Genomic DNA, 21,930 nt, shown 5'->3' with positions numbered 1-21,930 from the left:
CATGTGGCCGGAGAATGAAGAGAGGGGGAGCAGAGGGTCATGAAAACTGCTCCCTTTAAGTTCTGCCCCAACTGCCACCATAAATCTGCACAGAGGGATACACGTGAGGTCTACAATCTGCCTGCCGATAGACCAAAGTTAAACAGAAAAAGCTAAGGCTCAAGGTCAAAATTGTGGCCCATCTCCAGGGGAAAGAGTTTGACAAATCCCTGAGACAATTTTTCATCCCGTAAGACCTAGATCCCCAAGGCAGAAGACGAGCAGGCAAATATGGAGGCTCCCTTGAAACTGGAGCTGCATGAGGAACATAGAGGACGACAAGATTGCAATGTTAAATGAACAAAGCCAGTTCGAGGGCACATGGCATGATCTCAATACAGAGTACACTGAGTAGGGCATCAATGACTACCCATTGAGGCCTACGCTCCCGGACGACTTGCCCTTGTCCAGTATCCTGCTATTCCAGGCGGTACCGGTATGCTGCTTTTGAGCTTTTAAAGTTTTTGGAATTGAATTCCTGCAATATAATGAGGTCCTAACTACGCGGACTACCCTCGAGACACAGTGAAGATTGGTCGCTTGCAATACAATTAAGATTAATAATCAGTTTTAACGCGACCAGCCTAGGATTTTTCAGCACGGCCGCAGGAACATATGGACCGGTTTCTCTGGGAATTGGAATTGATCAACACCCCGCGCATCAGAGGGCTGTACTAGGAAGGCCCATCACCCTACCCTGGGTTGCCCCACCCTGTTCTAAAGAAGACCTGCACGGCCAAGGTCTAACTAATCCTTATGGCCACAAGACGGGTCGAAACATCGATGCATTTTTAAAGGGCCTGGACCCTAAATCCATGAGAATGTAATTCTATGTAAAATTGTAACTAGAAGCTGCCTACTAGTATTGTGGCCAGGACAAAAAGGACAGTTATTTACAACCAGTCCACCCCTTTCAATCGTACTAATTGTTTCCTTATGTTACTTCCTTGATTTTTCTTTCCTCACCTCTCTGCACCTCCGCACCCTTCTTTACGCATGTTCCCCTTAGAGCAAACTTAATGTGTATATATCAAACGTAGAGTGTTCAGTAATTCAATTGCCTCACCAATTGACGTGCATGGTTAAGTAGAGTCTGGTTTGCTGCACTTCTCTGTTTTTGTTTGATTAATTTATTATGTATTATGAGCAGACGTATTGTTCTTTAGCATGCTCAGAAATGATTTATTGAATATACTAAAGGTTAACTGATTAATCTCCTTTCTGCAAGCAAGGTCAAGGACCATTGTCTTTTGTATCATATTGCACCCAGGTCCAAGACCATTTAGGGTGACCCCATTTTTAGGTTTCGCCTGTCAAAAGCGCACCGCGCAGCTTTTCAGCGCAGGCGAAATCTAATGAGAACAGTATGTGGCTTGGTCACCGCCTCTCTGTTCCATTGGCTAGCTCCATAAATGGAGGCTAGCCATTGGAACAGAGGTCTGTCTGTCATAGCCGGAGCAGATTCGTGGGCGTTCCCGAGAATTTTAGGCTTTTGCCCGCGTCATGCGGCTGTGGGCGGGGTTTTTTTTTTTGTCAAGGTTTGTTTTAGTCGTTTCTCTGAAGATGGCGGTTTGTACAGGTCAGGACATTATTTGCTTATGCAACCAACTTCGTTTAATAGTTGCAAGTTACTTTGGCGCTATAGAGGCGCTGTAAATATAATAAGATAACTACGTTTTAATTTAGCAGTGCGCACTGGCTGGTGCCAGGCGTTTGCCTCCCCAACTCATCAGACAGCGGGCTCTGACCAAGGCGTCTCGAAGTTTCCTGCCTCTGTGGATGCAGGGAGAGACCAGCACACTGGCATCAGCATTCACGCTGAAGTGTCACCCGTTACCGCACAATTCACAAGCAGCCTCCACCTTCACTTCTCAGGTCCCTTTCCGATCCTTAGCAGTAACAAGATGTGCTATTAAAACCGGGCGCAGAGGCTAACGTCCTGACCCTGGGGCCCCGTCCTAACCCCAGGTGCCCCCCCTCAGACAGGCTGGCACCTGCCGCAAGCCGGACTGCAGCCTTTCACAAACCCCCCACCCTCCTACCCGCACTCGCCTACACAACCCTGGCATCTGCCCCCGGGTGCGGCAGGAAGCCCTCCCGCTGGGGCTCCCTCCTCCAGACCACATTTCGTGTTGGGCCGCCATGGACCCCTGGTCCGGACACCCGAGGCTCTCCAGCTTGGAACAACCAGCGCCGCTTTAAAGCGCCTACAGCAGTGACTTACGCAGCACAAGCACTGGCATTCAATCAACCATTGAGTCAAATGTGCGTTCTGTATTACATGGAATATGTGACCCTACAGGCAGGAATCTGTTAGTTACAGCACAGCCTGGGATATAGTACCGCACAGGCACGCATTACCTCACCACACGTACTGTATTACAGCACCTTAAAGCAGTCTGTTTATACACACTCGCTGCTATCTGCCTCACTTGGAGGAGCGCGCAGCATTGATTACACAGAATATGTGACCGTACAGCCAGGAATGCGTTACAGCACAGCCTGGGTATATTACCGCTCAGGTGCATACACTACCTTACGCCACGCTGCATTACAGCACACACACTCTGTGCTGTCTGCCGCTTCAGAGTTTTATTTATTTATTCTGTAGCCATCGACAGAAGGAAAGACCAGCCCTCCCTGAGGTCCTGCTGTCTCCTCTTCCTTAGACCCGGCCGGAGCCCCGGCGCAGCGCCCAGCTGCCTTCCCATAGGTCGCCTCTGATGATGTGCCTGCCTGATGATGTCCAGGCGCTGCTGGCATTGGGGCGTCAGGGCCCTGCCACTGAACCCCACACACGGAAGGACTTACCCAGTCTCATTCTCCTCCATGTGGCGAGCCTCTCTGCTCCAACGGGGGGCTCCTGCTCACTCTGCTTTTTTTCCACCGCTCAAGTTTTTCTCCTTTTCCTTATCTAGCTCCTCCATGCTGTATTTCTTATCCCTCTCGTTTCCCACTACAGCTTTTTTGTCTTAGTAGCTGTACTTGGTGCACTCACTTTCTTCTTCTTCCTCTCTGTGTGGCCCTCTTATGTTCCCTGCTCTGCAGTCCCTCACTCCTGTCTTTACACAGAGTGCAGAACTGATGTCTCCCTCTCTTTTGTTTTGGCACCTTTGGCTTTACTGCTGTCTTTGCACCCTGGTGTAACTGAGCTGTACCCCTTTCACTGCAGGGACACCCTCTCTTCACCCTGCTCTCCCAGCCTTCTTGTTCTCTGATGTTTTTAGTTCTCCGCTCCTACTTTGAAATCTGTTTATGCCCAGGCCCTTGTGGTGGAGAGTTCATCCGTGTGTTCCTCTGCACCCTGATATTACTGATCTCCCTCCACTCCTTTCTTGGCACCTGTCCCTGCTCTGCACGTTGATATTGCAATCTCCCTCCACTCCTTTCTTGGCCCCTGTCCCTGCTCTGCACCCTGATATCACAGCACAGCTCCTCTCTTGCCTTGCGTACCTCACCCCTTTAAATACCATTCTGCTTCTCTGACACCCACAGACGTGTGAAGAAAGAGTTCAAAGAATTTCATAACAAGGAAAATCTCTGCTCCTGCACCGGTCACAAGGAACTAACCACCCAGGCACTGCCCCTGCGGTGCATTCTGTCCGCGCTGGAAACACGAGCTGTGTCCCTGCAGGGCACTCCGAGCGGATGCACCGAGCAGCAATCCAGGAATTCCTGCACTGCATTTCAGGGTTGCGTGGACTGAGACATGCCCTGAACTGACGCAGAGGTCAGGCCGAGGAGCACGGGGAAGTGCAGCTCCATTGCACTCTGTACATTGCACTTTATTTTGGTGTGTGTGGCTCTTAGTGTGTGTGTGTGTGTGGCTGGCTCTGGGTGTGTGTGTATGGCTGTAATTGCTGTCTGCTGAGCTCATTTGTAGGGTACAATAGGTCACATTTGCAAGAGATTAAGCTAATGGCAATGTAAATAACAATGCCATTTATTTATGTTTTCAAAACCAACATATAAATACAAATTTTGTCATTTACAATGCCAATAGATCAAACTTTTCAAAAGGTGAAACCATTGCATTGTAAATGCTTGTTTGTAATGTGCTCTTGTACAACAGCCTCTCAGAAGGGCAGCAGAAACGTATGAGGTTCAAATGGAGGAAGACAAACACTATAGCTTCCTACTGGAAACCCTGATGCCCTCCCAGAAGGCAGACCGCCATCTGCCCATGCTCTCCAGCATCTTTTACCATGGGAAGGAAGCGTCAGAGAGCGAATAACCCCTGTGGTGGAGAAGTACAATTCACACAGGAACCCCAATACATCAGGGGGATGTTCCTGCAGATTCTATCATTGCGATGACCACAAGAAAGTGAAACAATATGAGAGACCAGGATTTGTTGGACACCGTATTCAGACGCTGGGGCGCAGACCAAGCATAGACCTATTTGCATCCCAAAAAATACTAAATGCTTTGCATCTAGGTTTCCAATACAAGAGGAATGTATTTTCGATAGATTGGTCATGGAGATTTGCCTATGCCTTTCCACCAATTCCCCTGATCCCAAGGGTATTAGACAAAGCCAGACAACTGGGGTCATCACTTCTTCTAGAAGCCCAGCAGTGGGCCAGGCAGGCATGGTATTCAGACCTACTGGAAAGGTTCAGAGGGCAGATTGATTACAATCAAAACACAGGACCTGCTAACCAGACCAAACAGAAAAGTATGCCATCTGGAACCATTCGCACTCAACCTATCACCATTGCTGCTGAATACCTAGAATTTGGACACCTGCAGCTATTCTCAAGTCTAGGACAATGGAAATCCTGAAGGAGTCTAGAAAACCAAGTAATAGGAATTGCTACGCAGAGAAGTGGAGCAGGTACATCTATTGGTGCAGGGACAACAAGAAGATGGAAGCAAGGACAGAGCACGGTATGGTGTTAACATTCCTCACAATCCTACTAGCGGCATGACCTGCGCATCACTAAAGGTCCACCTGGTTGTGCTAGTGGGCTGCACTAGAGGTACATCAGGGGACAGCCACTTCACACTCCCAGTAGTGAAGGGATTCCTTGAAAGATCAGAAAAAGTAGAACCGCAGAAGGCAGCACTAATGCCAATGTGGAACCTGAAGATTGTGCTCACACAATTAATGACCAAGTCATTTGAACCAATGCACAGGAGTTGAGGTTTTTGAACCTAAAGACCGCATTCCTAATAGACCACGTCACTGCGCAGGCAGTGAGATTCAAGCATTGACAGTACACGAACGATACCTTCAAATTCACATGGACAAGGTTGTCCTTCAACGAAACCCACAGTTCCTAACAAAGGTGGTATCGCAGTTCCACGTCAACCAAAGCATCCAACTATCAGCCTTCTTTTCCAGGAGCCAAAGTCACAGGCCAAGAAGGCACTTTTTACATTGGAAGTGCGGAGAGCATTCGTGTACTACCTACAAGAAACTGAGACCATTCTGAAAGGGAATCGGCTATTGTCTCCTTCGCCAGGATAAGCAAGGGAACAACAATGACCAAGGGGACAATCGCACAATGGATAGTGGGCGCTATACAAACTTGCTACACCAGGGTGGGAAAGGCTCTACCCACACGCCTCAGGGTGCACTTGACCAAGAAGGGCACAACCCTAGCGTTCCTAGCAAACTTACCCAATGATGACTTCTGCATGGCTGCGACTTGGTCATCCCCACACACCTTCAGAAAAGACTACTTTGTGGCTATCCAAATAAACATGGAAGCAAAGTACTTCAACACCTGTTTGCCAACACATCTGTATTTCATCCCAGCATTTCCAAGGAATAAAATACCACTACATAATCGGATGCACAACATGTGAATACGGGATTCATGCTGCAAAACGAAATGTTTACTTACTCATAGGAGTAGATTTGCAGCTTGAAGATTTTTCTGGATTCACATGCAACCCACCCGCCTCGCTGGAAATGGCAGAAGAAGCAAAGAGGGGAGGTGAAGATAATCTCATGGCAGGAGTAACCCCCCCCCCCATCTCCCCTCTGTGCCCTAAAAAGGAGGGGAGGAAAAAAATAACAAATCTGAAGCTGGTGATGATGCATATGGGCTTCCGGGGCGCCGTCTGACTTCACACAGGGGATGGACTTACAACCAAATGGTGGTAGACGATGCCCACAACAACAACAAACAAGCATTGGAAATGCAATAGGTCTCGCAGTAGGAAAGTTTGAGCTATAGGTGTTAATTATTTTTTTGTTTTTTATTTATGTGTTGTTTTTTCTAAATAGCTAAATTAATAGCTTTCTTCTTTACAAAGCCAATAGTTATAATTTTTCTAAATGTGACACCTCTAGCATTTGTAAAGCAACATGTTTTGTATTAACGGGACTTATATGTGACTTATATGTATTGATATAAAAAAAATCAATGGCTTTAAAAAACAATAATTAATACGTAAATAAAATGGATTTTATTTTATATTGCCAATAGCTTAAAGTGTATTAAATATATTTAGTGAAGATGCTGTGGTTGCGCTGAGTGAGGGTGGGTGAGGGTGAGTGAGGGGTTGAGGGTGAGTGAGGGAGGGTGAGGGGTTGAGGGTGAGGGAGTGAGGGTGAGGGGGTGAGGGTGAGGGGTTGAGGGTGAGTGAGGGTGAGGTTGAGGGTGAGTGAGGGTGAGGGTGAGTGAGGGTGAGGGGTTGAGGGTGAGTGAGGGTGAGGGTGAGTGAGGGTGAGTGAGGGTGAGTGAGGGGTTGAGGGTGAGGGTGAGGAGTTGAGGGTGAGTGAGGGGTTGAGGGTGAGGGGTTGAGGGTGAGGGGTTGAGGGTGAGGGGTTGAGGGTGAGTGAGGGTGAGGGTGAGGGTGAGGGTGAGGGTGAGTGAGGGTGAGGGTGAGGGGTTGAGGGTGAGTGAGGGTGAGGGGTTGAGGGTGAGTGAGGGTGAGGGGTTGAGGGTGAGTGAGGGTGAGGGGTTGAGGGTGAGTGAGGGGTTGAGGGTGAGGGGTTGAGGGTGAGTGAGGGTGAGGGGTTGAGGGTGAGTGAGGGTGAGGGTGAGTGAGGGTGAGGGTGAGTGAGGGTGAGGGGTTGAGGGTGAGTGAGGGTGAGGGGTTGAGGGTGAGTGAGGGTGAGGGTGAGTGAGGGTGAGGGTGAGTGAGGGTGAGGGTGAGGGGTTGAGGGTGAGTGAGGGTGAGGGGTTGAGGGTGAGTGAGGGTGAGGGGTTGAGGGTGAGTGAGGGTGAGGGGTTGAGGGTGAGAGGGGTTGAGGGTGAGTGAGGGTGAGGGGTTGAGGGTGAGTGAGGGTGAGTGAGGGTGAGGGTGAGGGTTGAGGGTGAGTGAGGGTGAGGGGTTGAGGGTGAGTGAGGGTGAGGGGTTGAGGGTGAGTGAGGGTGAGGGGTTGAGGGTGAGTGAGGTTGAGGGTGAGTGAGGGGTTGAGGGTGAGGGGTTGAGGGTGAGGGGTTGAGGGTGAGTGAGGTTGAGGGTGAGTGAGGGGTTGAGGGTGAGTGAGGGTGAGTGAGAGTGAGGGTGAGTGAGGGTGAGGGTGAGTGAGGGGTTGAGGGTGAGGGGTTGAGGGTGAGTGAGGGGTTGAGGGTGAGGGGTTGAGGGTGAGTGAGGGGTTGAGGGTGAGTGAGGGTGAGGGTGAGTGAGGGTGAGGGGTTGAGGGTGAGTGAGAGTGAGGGTGAGTGAGGGGTTGAGGGTGAGTGAGGGTGAGGGGTTGAGGGTGAGGGGTTGAGGGTGAGTGAGGGTGAGGGGTTGAGGGTGAGGGGTTGAGGGTGAGGGGTTGAGGGTGAGGGGTTGAGGGTGAGTGAGGATGAGTGAGTGAGGGTGAGTGAGGGGTTGAGGGTGAGTGAGGGAGAGGGGTTGAGGGTGAGTGAGGGTGAGTGAGGGTGAGTGAGGGGTTGAGGGTGAGTGAGGGTGAGTGAGGGTGAGGGGTTGAGGGTCAGTCAGAGTGAGGGTGAGTGAGGTTGAGGGTGAGGGGTTGAGGGTGAGTGAGGGGTTGAGGGTGAGTGAGGGTGAGGGGTTGAGGGTGAGTGAGGGTGAGGGGTTGAGGGTCAGTCAGAGTGAGGGTGAGTGAGGTTGAGGGTGAGGGGTTGAGGGTGAGGGGGTGAGTGAGGGTTGAGGGTGAGTGAGGGTGAGTGAGAGTGAGGGTGAGTGAGAGTGAGGGTGAGTGAGAGTGAGGGTGAGTGAGAGTGAGGGTGAGGGTGAGTGAGAGTGAGGGTGAGTGAGGGGTTGAGGGTGAGGGGGTGAGTGAGGGTTGAGGGTGAGTGAGGGTGAGGGTGAGTGAGAGTGAGGGTGAGGGTGAGTGAGGGTGAGTGAGAGTGAGGGTGAGTGAGGGGTTGAGGGTTAGGGGTTGAGGGTGAGTGAGGGTGAGGGGTTGAGGGTGAGTGAGGGTGAGGGGTTGAGGGTGGGTGAGGGTGAGTGAGGGTGAGGGGTTGAGGGTGAGTGAGGGTGAGTGAGGGGTTGAGGGTGAGGGGTTGAGGGTGAGGGGTTGAGGGTGAGTGAGGGTGAGGGGTTGAGGGTGAGGAGTTGAGGGTGAGTGAGGGGTTGAGGGTGAGGGGTTGAGGGTGAGTGAGGGTGGGTGAGGGGTTGAGGGTGAGTGAGGGTGAGGGGTTGAGGGTGAGTGAGGGTGAGGGGTTGAGGGTGAGTGAGGGTGAGGGGTTGAGGGTGAGGGTGGGTGAGGGTGAGTGAGGGTGAGGGGTTGAGGGTGGGTGAGGGTGAGGGGTTGAGGGTGAGGGTGGGTGAGGGTGAGTGAGGGTGAGGGGTTGAGGGTGAGTGAGGGTGAGGGGTTGAGGGTGAGTGAGGGTGAGTGAGGGTGAGTGAGGGTGAGTGAGGGGTTGAGGGTGAGTGAGGGTGAGGGGTTGAGGGTGAGTGAGAGTGAGGGTGAGTGAGGGGTTGAGGGTGAGGGGTTGAGGGTGAGTGAGGGTGAGGGGTTGAGGGTGAGTGTGGGTGAGGGTGAGGGGTTGAGGGTGAGTGAGGGTGAGGGGTTGAGGGTGAGTGAGGGTGAGGGGTTGAGGGTGAGGGTGGGTGAGGGTGAGTGAGGGTGGGTGAGTGTGAGGGTGGGTGAGGGTGGGTGAGGGTGAGGGTGGGTGAGGGTGAGTGAGGGTGAGGGTGAGGGTGAGTGAGGGTGAGGGTGAGTGAGGGTGAGTGAGGGTGAGGGTGAGGGGTTGAGGGTGAGTGAGGGTGAGGGGTTGAGGGTGAGTGTGGGTGAGGGTGAGGGGTTGAGGGTGAGTGAGGGGTTGAGGGTGAGTGAGGGTGAGGGGTTGAGGGTGAGTGAGGGTGAGGGGTTGAGGGTGGGTGAGGGTGAGTGAGGGTGAGGGGTTGAGGGTGAGTGAGGGTGAGTGAGGGGTTGAGGGTGAGGGGTTGAGGGTGAGTGAGGGTGAGGGGTTGAGGGTGAGTGAGGGTGAGGGGTTGAGGGTGAGGAGTTGAGGGTGAGTGAGGGGTTGAGGGTGAGAGGGGTTGAGGGTGAGTGAGGGTGGGTGAGGGGTTGAGGGTGAGTGAGGGTGAGGGGTTGAGGGTGAGTGAGGGTGAGGGGTTGAGGGTGAGGGTGGGTGAGGGTGAGTGAGGGTGAGGGGTTGAGGGTGGGTGAGGGTGAGGGGTTGAGGGTGAGGGTGGGTGAGGGTGAGTGAGGGTGAGGGGTTGAGGGTGAGTGAGGGTGAGGGGTTGAGGGTGAGTGAGGGTGAGTGAGGGTGAGTGAGGGTGAGTGAGGGGTTGAGGGTGAGTGAGGGTGAGGGGTTGAGGGTGAGTGAGAGTGAGGGTGAGTGAGGGGTTGAGGGTGAGGGGTTGAGGGTGAGTGAGGGTGAGGGGTTGAGGGTGAGTGTGGGTGAGGGTGAGGGGTTGAGGGTGAGTGAGGGTGAGGGGTTGAGGGTGAGTGAGGGTGAGGGGTTGAGGGTGAGGGTGGGTGAGGGTGGGTGAGGGTGAGGGTGGGTGAGGGTGAGTGAGGGTGAGGGGTTGAGGGTGAGTGAGGGTGAGTGAGGGTGAGGGGTTGAGGGTGAGTGAGGGTGAGTGAGGGTGAGTGAGGGGTTGAGGGTGAGTGAGGGTGAGTTAGGGTGAGTGAGGGTGAGGGGTTGAGGGTGAGTGAGAGTGAGGGTGAGTGAGGGGTTGAGGGTGAGGGGTTGAGGGTGAGTGAGGGTGAGGGTGAGTGAGGGTGAGGGTGGGTGAGGGTGAGGGGTTGAGGGTGAGTGAGGGTGAGGGGTTGAGGGTGAGTGAGGGTGAGGGGTTGAGGGTGAGTGAGGGTGAGGGTGAGTGAGGGTGAGGGGTTGAGGGTGAGGGGTTGAGGGTGAGTGAGGGTGAGGGTGAGGGGTTGAGGGTGAGTGAGGGTGAGTGAGGGTGAGGGGTTGAGGGTGAGGGGTTGAGGGTGAGTGAGGGTGAGTGAGGGTGAGGGGTTGAGGGTGAGTGAGGGTGAGTGAGGGTGAGTGAGGGTGAGGGGTTGAGGGTGAGTGAGGGTGAGGGGTTGAGGGTGAGGGGTTGAGGGTGAGGGGTTGAGGGTGAGTGATGGTGAGGGGTTGAGGGTGAGTGAGAGTGAGGGTGAGGGGTTGAGGGTGAGTGAGGTTGAGGGTGAGTGAGGGTGAGAGGGGTTGAGGGTGAGTGAGGGTGAGTGAGGGTGAGTGAGGGTGAGGGGTTGAGGGTGAGGGGTTGAGGGTGAGTGAGGGTGAGGGGTTGAGGGTGAGGGGTTGAGGGTGAGGGGTTGAGGGTGAGGGGTTGAGGGTGAGGGGTTGAGGGTGAGTGAGGGGTTGAGGGTGAGTGAGGGTGAGGGGTTGAGGGTGAGTGAGGGTGAGGGGTTGAGGGTGAGTGAGGGTGAGGGGTTGAGGGTGAGTGAGGGTGAGGGTGAGGGTGAGTGAGGGTGAGGGGTTGAGGGTGAGTGAGGGTGAGGGTGAGTGAGGGGGTGAGGGGTTGAGGGTGAGTGAGGGTGGGTGAGGGTGAGTGAGGGTGAGGGGTTGAGGGTGAGTGAGGGTGAGGGGTTGAGGGTTAGGGGTTGAGGGTGAGTGAGGGTGAGGGTGAGTGAGGGTGAGGGTGAGTGAGGGTGAGTGAGGGTGAGGGTGAGGGGTTGAGGGTGAGTGAGGGTGAGGGGTTGAGGGTGAGTGAGGGTGAGGGGTTGAGGGTGAGGGTGGGTGAGGGTGGGTGAGGGTGAGGGTGGGTGAGGGTGAGGGTGGGTGAGGGTGAGGGTGAGTGAGGGTGAGGGTGAGTGAGGGTGAGTGAGGGTGAGGGTGAGTGAGGGTGAGGGGTTGAGGGTGAGTGAGGGTGAGGGGTTGAGGGTGAGGGGTTGAGGGTGAGTGAGGGTGGGTGAGGGTGAGGGGTTGAGGGTGAGTGAGGGTGAGGGGTTGAGGGTGGGTGAGGGTGGGTGAGGGTGGGTGAGGGTGAGGGTGGGTGAGGGTGAGGGGGTGAGGGTGAGTGAGGGTGAGTGAGGGTGAGTGAGGGGTTGAGGGTGAGTGAGGGTGAGTGAGGGTGAGTGAGGGTGGGTGAGGGTGAGGGGTTGAGGGTGAGTGAGGGTGAGGGGGTGAGGGTGGGTGAGGGTGGGTGAGGGTGGGTGAGGGTGGGTGAGGGTGAGGGGTTGAGGGTGAGTGAGGGTGAGTGAGGGTGAGGGGTTGAGGGTGAGTGAGGGTGAGTGAGGGTGAGTGAGGGGTTGAGGGTGAGTGAGGGTGAGTTAGGGTGAGTGAGGGTGAGGGGTTGAGGGTGAGTGAGAGTGAGGGTGAGTGAGGGGTTGAGGGTGAGGGGTTGAGGGTGAGTGAGGGTGAGGGGTTGAGGGTGAGTGAGGGTGAGGGTGGGTGAGGGTGAGGGGTTGAGGGTGAGTGGGGGTGAGGGGTTGAGGGTGAGTGAGGGTGAGGGGTTGAGGGTGAGTGAGGGTGAGGGTGAGTGAGGGTGAGGGGTTGAGGGTGAGGGGTTGAGGGTGAGTGAGGGTGAGGGTGAGGGGTTGAGGGTGAGTGAGGGTGAGTGAGGGTGAGGGGTTGAGGGTGAGGGGTTGAGGGTGAGTGAGGGTGAGTGAGGGTGAGGGGTTGAGGGTGAGTGAGGGTGAGTGAGGGTGAGGGGTTGAGGGTGAGTGAGGGTGAGGGGTTGAGGGTGAGGGGTTGAGGGTGAGGGGTTGAGGGTGAGGGGTTGAGGGTGAGTGATGGTGAGGGGTTGAGGGTGAGTGATGGTGAGGGGTTGAGGGTGAGTGAGAGTGAGGGTGAGGGGTTGAGGGTGAGGGGTTGAGGGTGAGGGGTTGAGGGTGAGTGATGGTGAGGGGTTGAGGGTGAGTGATGGTGAGGGGTTGAGGGTGAGTGAGAGTGAGGGTGAGGGGTTGAGGGTGAGGGGTTGAGGGTGAGGGGTTGAGGGTGAGGGGTTGAGGGTGAGGGGTTGAGGGTGAGGGGTTGAGGGTGAGTGAGGGGTTGAGGGTGAGTGAGGGGTTGAGGGTGAGTGAGGGTGAGGGGTTGAGGGTGAGTGAGGGTGAGGGGTTGAGGGTGAGTGAGGGTGAGGGTGAGGGTGAGTGAGGGTGAGGGGTTGAGGGTGAGTGAGGGTGAGGGTGAGTGAGGGGGTGAGGGGTTGAGGGTGAGTGAGGGTGGGTGAGGGTGAGTGAGGGTGAGGGGTTGAGGGTGAGTGAGGGTGAGGGGTTGAGGGTTAGGGGTTGAGGGTGAGTGAGGGTGAGGGTGAGTGAGGGTGAGGGGTTGAGGGTGAGTATTTATCTAAGGCTGTGTGGGGCACTCTAGTGTTGTAGCGAATCAGAGCGTAGTTAGGTAACGCTGTACTTTTTGGTGATTTGTTAAGCGATACACTGCGATTACTGCTCCGTTTCTATGCAGTTTGGATATGGGGAGACGGAAAGGCCGTGATAGTTAACCTACTTGGTACACATATAATGCGCGTTCTTAAAACGGAAAACACATGAAATACATCAAAACACTGGCAGGGAAATGCACTTCAGGGCACAGTTCTTTAAAGCGCCAAGAACAGGTTTGAGGAATGCAATATTTGATGAGTGTGTACACAGTGGCGCTAATGTAATGCCTTAAACAATATAAAAGAGGGACGTTGATTGATGGGATAAAGTCAAATAAAAGCAGTAAAAGGGGGAGAAGGTGCCCGCAGGTCTCAAACTCTACAGAACCGGCGGGGGCGCGGCAGGGGTTAAACATTTCGGTTTCATTAAGATGCTTGATGATCAATGGATCGGCCCCTCAGGGAAAGCCACTTGGGTGCGGGACTCGCATAACATTTATTCCTTAATAAAATATTCATTAGACAGGGCTTGAAATAAACAGTGCGCGCTGCCTGTTCGCGCGCTGCATGTCCACGCGCAGCGCGACCCGCCGCGGCAATGCGCTCTGTAGCCACGAGCCAGTTCCGAGGGAGCGCAGCACTGCGGATGCAGGAACTGCACGGAATTACAGGACAGGGAGGGGCTAACGGGGAGACGGTGTGTGACAGATGGAGAAGGGAGGGCATAAGTGTGCGGTGCAGGCAATGCTGAGCGCGCATCCTGCCACCAGAGGCCTGGGCTAGGATTGGAAACCACTGCACGAAGCATAAGACGACGAGATACTCGCTTACAAGTTGTAACAGAAAACTAAACAAGCAAAAGGATCGGAGACACAGCGACACGGCGGGTAAAATAAACAAAAAAGAAGCCGGAGGGTAGAGAGGGGAGGGGGGAGGAGAAATGCGACACGGCGGGAAGGGGAGGGGGCGGAGCGGGTCAAATAAAGAAACCAGCCGGAGGGAAGAGAGGGGAGGGGGGAGGAGAAATGCGACACGGCGGGAAGGGGAGGGGGCGGAGCGGGTAAACAAAGACGGACGTGCACGCGCTTTTAAGCTCAATGCGCATGCGCATTGAGCTTAAAAGTCACGGGCACTGCAAGGAATCGCCACGATTCCTTGCAGTGTGGATAAAGAGCGGATAAGTCCCAATACTCTCGCCTTGCTCGATGCGCATGCTCATCGACAGGCGAGACCTAAAAAGAGAAATGAGAAGGACAAACACACGTTTCTGAACCCAACCAGCAAATATACCCACAGCAGCATGTGAATTCGGAAACATTTTCAGGCTGCAAGACTCCTCCTGCTGTTACTTGCTTGCGGATGCTCAAGCACCAAATGTGATCAACATTAAGATGTTCATAGAAGTAATGCGTCAGCCAAACCGTAGTTAATAAGGCTTTCAGCTTGAATGCATTGTCTGACACGAGCCAACTGAAACCCCAGATGAAGAAATCTCCTTGTTGGGTCTACGAAATGGCCATGCAATTGATCGAAGTCCAGATGCTGCTGGAGTTTTGTGTGATGAATCTTAAGATAAGAATGAAAAGAAAGGGCTCCAATGGATTTTGTTAATATATTAGTCAATTCCTCGTGGATGCACATCCTGAAGGTTGTATATGCAACAATGTAAAATCAATACAGAACTGAATCCCATCAGTAAACTCCATAAATGCGGTTGCACTTCTCACTGAAATCAAACGGGTCGTTCCTACCCGTGATACATGCGCTGCATACTCCTGCCTTTTAGTGGTGGGCCCAGACAGTTGCTGTGGTCACAGGGTAAGTTACTTTTTCCTTACACAGTTCCCTAATTTACACAAAATACTCATAACAAAAGTAGGAAAGTAGTGCTGATGGAGCATTGTTCAGTGGAATGTTGTTATAGCGATGTGTAACCAATGTGTAACAAGATTAATTAAAATCTGGTTCTAGTTATAAAGGTAGAATGTAAACCGTATCTTAATACACTACTAATGTATTGAATTAATAGTCAAGATCTATCCATGATTGTCGACGTATTGACCATCAATGGCACAAAGTATCCATGGGTTCTCCTCAGGACTAACGTCAAAACCTGAACGGAACAAAAAGGAAAAGGGAGCGAAGTTCCTATTGTTGTCATACTACAGTATATGTTGAAGTGTATACATGCCCGGGTGTAACCGAGGTATAGAGCATAGATTCAAGAGCACAAATCTCTTCAAGCGAAGTCTGTTTTGGAAAAAGAAGGGGAAGAGTCCAGCGTAATGTCAGTGCATCATCACTTGTAAATGTATTAGAATGAGCATAAAAATTTGTCAGTCTGAAAAAAATTGACTGATTGGGAACATGAGGGTCATGAGATAGTCGCTCTGCAGATCAGCTAAAGTCTCTATGAAGTATAAAAAGAGCAACATTATTATATCACCAATCCAAGTTAGGGGGCGTATTCTGCTACACATCAGAATAAGCAATTGATCGCACACATTCATTAGTGTTCAGCAACATGTGCCTAGCATAGCCTTACTTTGTGGTGAACTTAGTATTTTATGGTCTTCCAAACCAGCAGGGTTCCTTGCATTTATGGGTATTCTCTCAAGAAGCATGCCGGAAATCCCTGTTCATTGCCACTGTGTGTGAAAGAAACCACAACCATTCGGTCAAGGCCCCTGCCTAGGGCTGTACTGGAGGTTGGCTGTATGTGAAGCAGCACCAAGGGGAAAAGGCGTCTTCCGATATCCATCCACTTACTCTGTAAATGGTTGGATTTAGAGGAAACTATCTGAGGAACTACTGAGTAGACGAGAGAAAACAAGATGTACAGAGACATTTCTGTCTACTGGCAATTTTACAGTAGATTTTGTTGGTAATTGTTGGGGGCTATTTGGTTTTCACCCACTTGCCAATTTTATGACTTTGGTTAAAATGCATCTAGTTCTGGCTGTTTCTTTGCTTGGTGCCATCTCACTAAGTGATTTGTATGTGTTGCAAGATTCCTCAACGATAGTGCTATTCTCCTGCTTCTTTTGCTCACCCCACTTTTAATTGTCCTTAAGTGCAGCTCCAACCTTTGCGCACACAACCCTGAAGATTGCTAGATGTGTGTACCTAGTTTTGGCAGTCTAAGCTTTTCTAAGTAGTCTGATGGTGCAATTATAAAGTCAGACTACTGCTTACCATGGCAATTCTTCTAATTATTTGTATTTTCCCTTTCCACAGATGGCAAACATTTGCTAACCTATCTGATTGGATGACTTCTTAGCATCCTCTTGGGCTGAAAGTGAGCACTGGATGTCCAGTGTACGTGCCTGTACGTGGAAATTAGAACTTGCTCAAGCAACTGTGGTTGCTATGTTGAGGTTTTAGCCAATTTTGTTTTTATTGCATAGTAAAATGTCTCCTTAATGACCTCCCATCCTGAACATCCATTATGTCTGAGCAAAGTAGGGACTAGAAACTGCAAATATTGCTTGTAGAATGGAGGCAGTAGCTAGTTAAAATTATTGCCTCCTTGCAGCTTTTTTTCATAATTTGCTCGCATGTGGTTGTACAGAAGCCTGAAACCTCTTGGCAGGGATCAAACTCCCAGTGCCTGGCAGTGTGCCTGTAATTGTTGGACAGCTATAGAACGGATAAAGGCATGCTTCCCATTTAAGTTATGAAGATTTCCAGCTTCCTTGTATTGGTCTTTCAGTGAAGAGTATGAAATGCTTTCTTTAACTGTTTACTTCTTATGCATACAAGTTTGGCTCCATTGTGTATCCTAATGGGAATCCTGAAATAATTCCTGCATTATCAAGTTAATATAGATTGTAGTTTCTAAATTAAAATACACCAAAAACATGCTTTTTCAGTTATTGGGAAAGCTATCCCAATAGAAGGAGCATATGGGGAATTTTCAGGTCAGTAATAGAACTTGATTTGAAACCAAATTGTGGGTCTTTCAGGAAATCTGCTCCCAAGAGCTCCATAATTAGAGACGGACCAATAAGAGCTCTACCTGCGTTAGGAGAAGCAAAATGCTCCACTCCTCAACAGATGAAGCTTAGGATATTGCGTTCACTTTATTTTTTCAAAGTTACTCTGCGTTACCGCCCCTGTCTTACACTTCATAATACCGTAGGAGTTTCTTCCAGTTTTTTACATTTTTGCATGGTTGTTCTACAAACACATTTCCAATGCTTGATCTCATGGGGGTTTAGATTTGTAAACTCAATTTGCTTTCTTTGATTTTATCTAATCCAGTAGTTGCCCTTCACCCTTGAAGTGCGGTGCCTAATTAAATGTGTCTGTATGCTTTTTCTCTTTATCATTCCTGTCCATGCAGCTGCTGTGGCAATTTGTAACGTTTAGATTACAAGTTCAAGCTCTCAACAACGCTTCAAAAATGTATATATATTTTTTTAAATGTCCCAGGCTATTAGAACCTTTTCTGCATGTGGAATGCATTATAGAGCTGCATTCCCGGGAGTATAACATAGATCCAGATGGGCCAGCCTATGCCACATTTTCTAGACTGGTAAATAAAATAAATTGACCTACTACAAATGTCAAGGGTGTTCATTTACAAAGCCATTGACTCTCCTGAAAATCTTGCATTTGTCTGTCAGTATGTATCTAAGTTGAACAACAGATTTAAACTCACACTTGAAGTTTTTCTTTTCCTTTCACTCTGACGTGTTTAAACATTTGTGGAAAGTAATTCACCAGGAATAGTCTTAATTAAAATGTTATTTAAAAATGATGTACATAATCACAGATTGTCTTTTATTTAATTCCAGGTGCTTGTGAATGACTTTTTCTTGGTGGCCTGCCTAGAAGACTTCATTGAAAATGCACGTCTCTTTATTTTTGAAACCTTTTGTCGCATTCATCAGTGTATCAGCATTAGGTATGGAAGTCCCCTTTATTTTATGAAATTTGAAGAAAAGCATATTTCACCAGTAACTTTACTGTAAAAAAAGTGATTTTCACTGTAGAAATAATTATGGGAGCATCAGAAAAAGCAATGAGCTTTGGTTATTCAAGCAAGATAGAGTTCTCTCTAGTCAAGTAACTGACCTATAATTGAAACTACAAAGTTTTTTTAAATATCTTTTTTTATTGTTTTCACTGATACACAACTGGACATCAAGAACGTTGTCAACAGCATTTCTGCAGCAATAGTTATCATTATCTTCATCCCCTTGGCAACAGTTACATCCAGCCCCTCCAACAAATCAAGGCACATTTAGTTATAACTCTTTTCCATATGTCTTGGAATGACCAAGTGACGCCCCCATACTACTTCCTCTCCATATAGACTGCTGCGTCAGTCCTCCAACTCAGCAGTACTCAACACCCGCACTTCATTCTCCTCCGCTCATGCATCTGTTACTCTCCTCACCAGTTTGTACTCTTGACTTTGTACTGCGGAGGCGATCTCCTCAGTGCCCAGCATGCTGTCCAGCCTACTGTAGGTATAAATTCTGTGTTACTGAGCACAGCGACTCCACCATAGCTTGCTTCATTGTATGTTTCGGGGGCTTCCTGTCCAACTCCCCATCTCTCACAGTTAAAAATCTCTCAACCTGATGGCCAAGGCATCCATTAATATATCCTGCATTTACAGATAAGTGTATCGTCGTTTTTAGGTGTATACGCATTCAAAATAGTTTCAAAATGCAAAGAGCCATACCGTTTAACAATCCCTGCACCAACTACATGTCTGCCACGCCGATCCACCTCAGAGTATTGCAGCTTAAACCGCACACCAGGCGCCACCCATACTGACAACCTCGTACATAGGTAGAGTATGTTGATGACCAGTGCAACTGAACCCTCCACTTCTGTTTCAGCTTACGGTCCTTATCTATCGAATGGGTTTCCTGGAGGCACGCAATACCAATACCCTGTCTGCTTGCTATACCAACACCCTGTCTGCTCAAGTAGGACATCACCCTGTGTCTCTTCACATACCCTCCTTGTCCTCTGACATTCCAAGTGACTGGCTTTTAACTTTGTACAATGCCACCCCAACCATGTCCCGTTTTGCCCCACCCCCCAAGGTACCACCTAACCTCCATCAACATACAGTATCTTGACACATATCCCACATCGTGACCAGCATCACGGCCCTCTTCTCGGTACCAGTGAATAGTGTTAAAACTGAACTATTAACACCACCTCTTTCCCTCCCCCACTACATTCCCCCTCCTGGCAGTGTGCCTGTAATTGTTTGACAGCTATAGACCGGATAAAGGCATGCTTCCCACTTAGGTTATGAAGATTTCCAGCTTCCTTGAATTGGTCTTTCAGTGAAGTATGAAATGCATTCAAGTTTGGCTCCATAGTGTATCCAAATGGGAATCCTGAAATAATTTCTGCTTTATCAAGTTAATATAGATTGTAGTTTCTAAATTAAAATACACCAAAAACATGCCTCCCTGGGTAAACGAAAAAAACACACATTGTTCATACCCACCAGAATTGGTCAGACGATGCACTGACCTACCCCCACCCAGTCCCCTACAACCAATAACACACTGGCCTAATCCCGAAGGCCTACAACGTATCTAGTTGCTTGTTCTCAAACTAAATCTGCAGGGGCAAGGCAAGACCCAGCAAATCTCTAATCCTGAGAGGACGAGATTCCAACAGGAGCCACACTCCAGCTGCCCTACCATTGCTATCTAAATAGTACAGCAAGCCACATCATTGCTTTCAATCATTCCCATCTTTGTCATTACATGTGCCATTTCCACGCTTCAGAGTCTCCTCCCCCCCCACCCCTTTTCAGGATCAGGTGTAGCCCCTCATCAATTTCTCCCATCGCAGGACCAACACCACCATTCCCCCCTCTGTGCTGTTGTTCAATCGTCTTCCTCAGTGTTCACTCGCTGCTGCCCAGTCGCGCTGTCATCATCCATAATCATCTCCTGCACACCACCACTTTGTCTCTTTACCCAGGGTACCATCCTGTTGTACCAACATGCTCCGCTTGAGCTGATTCCTCGCGGTTCCCAACTTGGAAGAGCCACCTTCCCTCCCCCGTTGTGGTGTTCTTTGCTCACCCACACATTCAGATCTGTGTGGTCCCGTTTCATGCCCAGGTACCCTGGTTCATATTTCCAACCATGACCACACCTCCTCTGGGTTCTCATAGAATTGGGTCTTGCCATCAAAAATCACTTTAAGAGGTGCTGGGTACCTCAGCATGTAGGATATAAATACTGCCTTTTAGTTTCTGCTCAACTTCCAGAAAGGACTTTTTGTCATCTGGGCTTGTGCTTATAGTCGTTGAAAAGTCTTGCTATTATAACTCTAAGGGACAGCTGCACCTTGAATGCCTAGTGTGCCCTTTCAACTGCAAACATGGGCGACAAATCTGTTAGTCAATTATACTTTTAGTCAGTCCTCAGCAAACTTTCAACTGAAGCACACTCTGCTCTTTCCGGGAAACCTAAGATTATGCCTCCATGAACGTCCTTCTGCCCTACTTTCCATTGTCGCAGTTGATGCCATTAAGCGGGATACCTGTTCTTTGATGGTTGTGACTTCTATCTGCAAGTCCGAAATCGTATGTTCAGCTGTTGTGACCCTTACCGCCACCATGTGGCAGTACGCACGGAGCAGCCCCATATCAATCAACATCATGTCCATCTTCCCCCTCCAACGCAGTCCTAGAACCCTGAATAACTTCCAGCAGCGTCGCACAGGTCTGCTCGTCCTCTCGCTCCAGCGCCTACACTCCCAACTGTCCAGTACTCCTCGTGGTGGTATTCTGTGGGGTGGTATATTGCATGATCGTGTTGCCCTGGTATCCCTTGGCTGACTTATCTTTCCCCATTGTGAGAGGCCTGGGCCAAGAAGGACCCCACACTCCCTTCGAAAAGTCCCCTCCAGGTACCTGTCACTCCATGCTCAGCCAGCCATCCAAGCACTGCAACACAGGGTGATGCGAGCAGCAGGCCCAAGTCGAGCAGTCTAAACCCATTTCTCAGTCAGCACACCCACTTGCTTGACCCCTCAGCCAGTTCAGCTGCTCAGTGTGCCCCCAGCTCTGCAGGATTCCATGGTTTTGGTCAGTGGAGGCCCCAGCCAGTGACACCATCTCCTCTCTCAGGGTGATCTCCGCAGGACACTCCTCCCCAACTCTACCCAATCCAGTGCTACAGCCCCAGGCCCCTTAATCCTGTGTAGGCCCACCTTGTAGCATCATGCCATCCTCCTCCCTTCTTCGTTACCAGTATGCCTTTTCAAACACTGTGGAGACAGTTCTCAGTCCTCCAAACTCCTGAGCCGTTCACCAGAGTACAGGCCTCCGTGCAGCGTTAATGCACAGACTCAGCGTGCTCCATCGGCCCCTCCACTCCTCACCTCAATGCATTCAGAACAGAGCAGTTTTGCCAATACCTGCAGCCCTCCCTGCACAGTTAATTGGCTGCTGCCATTTGTTATCGGTGCCTTTCACCCCCACAGTCTACTTCATGCATTTGCAGCGTGCCCCCCGCTCCTCTTGGACAACTGCGGGTCACAGCATCCTCTTGCAGCACAGAGCGCGGCCTGCCAAACTCTGACCTCCCCCTCTTATCCGGATTTGTAGGCAGGCCTAATTAGCCCAGAGAGGCTTTCAGATTAGATCGCCTGCAGTCTCTTGCAGCTCCTTGACTCCCACTCAGCATACCCCAAAGCCTCCAGTGGGACAAACTTCAAACTCAGCGGGTCACATGCCACGTATTACAAGACTATCGTGGCTATGCTGTGCAGGATTAGAACTATGGGCAGCGGAAAGCTCCAAGAGTGCGTCCAATGGGCCATCTTGTCTGGCCATGCCCCTCCGCTACAAAATTTTATACTGTGTGCCAGTATTGCTGTGTAATCCTGCCACACTCTATAAACTCTACATTTGTTGGTTTTCATATGAGTCTTTCCTATTTTCTTGATTTTTCATGTTTTGGATTGTACCATCTTGTTGCCTTGTAGACGCATAATAGCTCACTTTCATATAGGTATTTCTGATTGCAGATTCCTCACCTTTGGAATATCCAAAGCACCATGCTTCATCCAGAGAAGTCTTCCAGCAAATACTCACATTGCTAGGTGGAAGTGTGGAGCTCCATACTGACTTAGCACCACCCTGGAAGTGATGTATCTTAGCTCCTTTGATTATTCATTCTTCGCAGATCCCATTCTCTGTTCCCAACTTTGTTTGCTTCCCGATGATTCCTAGAAAACCTCAGACCGAATGCTAGGGAATAT

At 50.5% G+C, this 21,930-nt stretch overlaps 1 protein-coding gene across 1 annotated transcript in view; it reads left to right on the top strand.

Annotated features, from left to right (window-relative positions):
• The window catches only part of EIF3E (eukaryotic translation initiation factor 3 subunit E), a 231,129-nt gene that overhangs the window by 162,217 nt on the left and 46,982 nt on the right, over positions 1-21,930 (top strand). The window contains exon 10 of the mRNA XM_086966115.1: positions 17,472-17,581. Within this exon, the coding sequence (XP_086822241.1) occupies positions 17,472-17,581 (110 nt within the window). The remainder of the gene's footprint in view (positions 1-17,471; positions 17,582-21,930) is intronic.

This window comes from Lissotriton vulgaris, chromosome 4_1, assembly GCF_964263255.1.
Source record: "Lissotriton vulgaris chromosome 4_1, aLisVul1.2, whole genome shotgun sequence".
NCBI lineage: Eukaryota > Metazoa > Chordata > Amphibia > Caudata > Salamandridae > Lissotriton > Lissotriton vulgaris.
This window is presented reverse-complemented; position numbering and strand designations above follow the sequence as displayed.